This window comes from Microtus pennsylvanicus, chromosome 2 (assembly GCF_037038515.1).
Source record: "Microtus pennsylvanicus isolate mMicPen1 chromosome 2, mMicPen1.hap1, whole genome shotgun sequence".
NCBI lineage: Eukaryota > Metazoa > Chordata > Mammalia > Rodentia > Cricetidae > Microtus > Microtus pennsylvanicus.
In genome coordinates, this window is record NC_134580.1 from 32186050 (window position 1) to 32190764 (window position 4715).

Genomic DNA, 4715 nt, shown 5'->3' on the forward strand with positions numbered 1-4715 from the left:
GGAGCTAATTAAGGAAATGTGTTCCGAGGAAGTGCGTTCCTGTTTTGAGAATATAGATTTCCATAGTTCCACGCACACACGTGTTTAGCAATAGACAGAGCCACAGCACTGTCTGGGAACCCGGGACGCGAGACCAGATTGTGAAAACCAAGAGACCTGGAGCGCTCAGGATCATATTTCTCTTCCTCTTTATTTATTTATCAATTTTTTTTATGTGAACGGGTGTTTTGCCTGCATGTGTGTCTGTGTGAGGGTGTCGGGTACCCTAGAACTAGAGTTTCAGACAGTTGTGAGCTGCCATGTGGGTGCTGGGAATTGAACCCTGGTCCTCCTAGAGGGACAATCAGTGTTCTCAATCATTGCACCAACTCTCCAGCCACTCTCTTCCTCTTCTTGAGCTCCCAGCTTTTCTTCCCCAGGACTCCTGGGGCTCCAGGACTGTCCTCCGACTTAAGCTAAGGACATTCTACAAAATCTTCGCCCTAGTGGACATCTCTTCTAACTGTGCAAAAGGTATTAAAAGCGCTATATCCTGCCCTAAAAAGCGAAGGCTAACACCACCTGCTATCCTTCGTGTCCCTGATTAGCCACCCCCTTCCTGGGCGCTGAGGGTAGCGTACAGTGCTGAGAGCACGTGATGGGGCCAAGAAGGGCTGCGACCAGGTAGGTCACAGGAGTCGCGCACTCTTAGCGCCCGCGGCTCCGGGGGCGGGGGCGGGGCCTGCAAAGAAGGTCTCCTCCTCTTTCCCTCAGCGATATAACAGGTCGAGGGCAGCCACTCTCTACGGCCGTCGGAACCCCTGACCCGGTCTCTCGCTTCGCTCTCCTCTCTGGACAACATGAGCTTCACCACCCGCTCCACCACGTTTTCCACCAACTACAGGTCCCTGGGATCTGTGCGGACGCCCAGCCAGCGGGTCCGGCCTGCCAGCAGCGCGGCCAGCGTCTATGCAGGTGCTGGGGGCTCCGGTTCCCGGATCTCCGTGGCCCGCTCCTCAAGCGTCTGGGGTGGCTCCGTGGGGTCTGCAGGTCTGGTTGGGATGGGTGGCATCCAGACCGAGAAGGAGACCATGCAAGACCTGAACGACCGCCTGGCCAGCTACCTGGACAGGGTGAAGAGCCTGGAGACCGAGAACAGGAGATTGGAGAGCAAAATCCGGGAACATCTGGAGAAGAAGGGGTCCCAGGGCGTCAAGGACTGGGGCCACTATTTCAAGACCATCGAGGACCTGAGGGCTCAGGTAAGGACATGGGGGGAGGAGCCATTCTGGTCATCCAGTGCCCCCCCCCGCCCCGAAAAAAATTTAATAGTGTGTGCGCGGTTGACCCCTTCCGCTCTTTTCACATCCGTCCCCACTCTGGGACGAAGTTAGAAGTACTTCGGATTCTCACCCACAACCTAGGAATTCCAAGGTAGTGGCTACACACGGGAGTTGGCTTCCCCCACGGGGTGTAGTGGGAAGGGAACAGTATTGAGAATCTCAAAAAAAGAAAAAGAAAAAAAGAGCCATAAATTGGACCCAGACACTCATTTCTTTTTCAGTGGGGACAGTTACAGGGTTAAACGGATGTAGCTAAGGCTGAGTCATCTAGAGGTAAACAGGAGGCTACCTGTGGGAGGGGCCTATCAGGGGGGTGGGAGGCCCAGAACAGGGGCCTAACAGGTGCACCTGGAGAAAAAGCCGGGAAAGGGTGGGAGGAGAGAGTTGTTAGAAGCTGCTCCTTTGTAGGCGGGATAGTACAGGCCCAGGCAGAGGGGCAAGGTGCCAGGATCTAAGAATCCAGGAAGGGACCGGAGGCACAGGTGGAAAGGGTAGATGGGAGCCCTAGCCTCTGGCAGTTCCGGGGACTGGGACGGGTTCGCTGAAACAGAAGGAGTGTGTGTGTGTGTGTGTGTGTGTGTGTCTGTCTGTCTGTCTGTCTGTCTCTGTGTGTGTGTGTGTGTGTGTGTGTCTCACACACACACAACCTGGCACTCTCACCGCAATCTTCTGCTTTAATCCACCCAGATCTTTGCGAATTCTGTGGACAATGCCCGCATCGTCCTGCAGATCGACAATGCTCGTCTTGCTGCTGATGACTTCAGAGTCAAGTAAGTCTGAGGCTGCAGCTAGAGCGAAGAATGGTCTGCTCCAGGGCCCAAGTTGGGTGGGTGGGTGTTCCTTGCAGAGGCTTATTCTGGTGAGGGTCCATTGAGTGGTCATTCAACTATTAATTCGTGCAGCCCAGTTTAAGCCTACTGCTCCTCACAGTCAAGAATGATGCCTGACCCAGGCAACTGGTTTATGTTAGGTGCAAGACTAGGCTAGGGAGGTGGCACTGGTCGGATGGGACCCAATGATCACCTCCACTCCTTCAGGTATGAGACAGAACTGACCATGCGCCAGTCTGTGGAGAGTGACATCCATGGACTCCGAAAGGTGGTGGATGACACCAACATCACGAGGCTGCAGCTGGAGACAGAAATCGAAGCCCTCAAGGAGGAACTGCTGTTCATGAAGAAGAACCATGAGGAGGCAAGTGGGGCTGCTGTGAGGCCAGCAGCCTCGCGTGGAAATTAGAACCACGAGCCTGGGTTATCAGCCTGTTCTGATTAAGAGCAAACCCAGTGGATCATATATGTTCTATGGCTCACCCAAGTTAGCCCACATTGTCTTGACCTCATAATAGTGTACCTGACCTGCAGCCCCACTTGGAAAGCTGAGGCAGGAGAGTTGATTCATTGCCAGCCTGTGTGAGTGAGAGGAGATGGAGAGGAAGGTAGAAGTTGCCGGTCTTAGGACATGGGCAGATGGTGGAGCTGGTGGGGCTTCTGGAAGAGGTTTAAGATAAGGTGTGAGGGAGGAGGGTGGTAAGATAAAGAGGAAATGGGCAGGTTCCGACAATGAAGGAGCAGAAGCCCTGATCTAGCCTTGCCAGGTGCAAGTCCAAGGTTTCCTCCACTACCATCATTCCCATCACTGCCTCCTAGAAAAAGACCCTCGGTGAGGAACTCTGACCTTCAGTGCCCCCTCTTAGGTGCCCTCTCCCCCGTTTCTGCCTTCTTCAGGAAGTTAAAGGGCTGGAAGCCCAGATTGCCAGTTCTGGATTAACCGTGGAAGTGGATGCCCCCAAATCTCAGGACCTCAGCAAGATCATGGCTGATATCCGGGCCCAGTATGAGGAGCTGGCTCAGAAGAACCGTGAGGAACTAGACAAGTACTGGTCCCAGCAGGTATGCAAGAGGAAAGGCTGGTTGCCAGGGTGTGAGGGGGAGGCTGCCAAGGAAGGCAGGTCTTGACTGACCCTCCCCGGGGACCCTGCAGATTGAGGAGAGCACCACAGTGGTCACTACCCAGTCTGCGGAAATCAGAGATGCTGAGACCACACTCACAGACCTGAGGCGCACCTTCCAGGCCTTGGAGATTGACCTAGATGCCATGAAAAATCAGGTGAGAGCCTCCCAGTCACCTAGTGAAGTTCCTTTGGACCCGGACCTCTGACACTCGGCCTCAGCCCCACTGTCTTGCCCCCAATCCTCCTCCACACATAATCAAGAGACCCCTAAGACGAATAACTTCTCTGTGTTATCCCATTTCCTCCTGCACTGGAACCTAGTATTGACAGACAAGTGGTCCTGACGGCCCTGTCAGAGAAGGAAAGGCTTGGGACTCACCCTCCTATCTTTCTTTGCCCTGCAGAAAATCAGCTTGGAGAACAGCCTTAGGGACGTGGAGGCCCGATACAACATGCAGATGGAGCAGCTCAACGGCGTCCTTCTGCACCTGGAGTCAGAGCTGGCACAAACCCGGGCGGAGGGGCAGCGCCAGACCCAGGAATACGAAGCCCTGCTGAACATCAAGGTCAAGCTTGAGTCTGAGATTGCCACCTACCGCCGCTTGCTGGAGGATAGCGAAGACTTCAGGTGAGTGGATTCTCCTAGCCACACAAGTGAGGGTCTTTTCTCCACTTCTGGAACTCTGGGAAGTCCCAAGGTTTGTCTGTTTATTGGTAACTCCTGAGCAGTGGCTTCAGGACAGTGAACATACTGTCTCTTGAGAAAGAATGACTAAGTATTGCCCCTAGCTGTGTTTGGGATCCTTCAGCCTTGAGTTTCCCTTTTCTGGAAGAAATGGCTGGGGAGAGTTTGGAAGACACGGATCAGGGAAAACTGAATTTCTGGTCTCCTTTCTACTCTGTGGGGCTGCTTATAACTAAGGCTTCGTCATCTGTTACAGTCTCAGCGATGCCCTGGACTCCAGTAACTCCATGCAAACCATCCAGAGGACAACCACCCGCAAGGTCGTGGATGGCAAAGTGGTGTCCGAGACCAATGACACCAGGGTTCTGAGGCACTAAGGCTGAGAAGGAGGCTACTACCCCTGGGGACCAAGGAACCAATAAAAGTTCGTGCCTTCCTTGGCAGTCTTCCTGCTTGTGCACATGATGTTGAGTCTACAACCCCATCTTGGGTCAGACAGATGTCTCTTGACCTAAGGGGTTTCACATGGATGGGGCAGTGGGCGAGGAAGAGTCTGGGTGCTTAAAATACCTAAAAGATGATGAAGGGGGAGATATGACTGTCCTAGGCACAGACGAAAGCATAATAAAACTGGTATCTCCCGCTCAAGAGACCTGGTGGAGAAGTCAGGCATGGTGTATGCGTGTGATCTTGATTCATGTTCAAGACCAGTCTGGGCTATATCGCAAATTTCCAGGGCAGCCTACGTCATGTG

The 4715-nt window shown here is 53.6% G+C and overlaps 1 protein-coding gene across 1 annotated transcript; it reads left to right on the plus strand.

The window, feature by feature from the left end:
• The first annotated feature begins 749 nt into the window (after positions 1-749).
• On the plus strand, positions 750-4401 carry Krt18 (keratin 18). The gene is made up of 7 exons (XM_075960738.1): positions 750-1241; positions 2010-2092; positions 2360-2520; positions 3054-3214; positions 3306-3431; positions 3681-3904; positions 4218-4401. Exons 1-7 carry the CDS (start codon positions 840-842, stop codon positions 4336-4338), a joined length of 1278 nt encoding a protein of 425 aa, XP_075816853.1. The 5' UTR covers positions 750-839; the 3' UTR covers positions 4339-4401.
• The last annotated feature ends 314 nt before the right edge of the window (positions 4402-4715 follow it).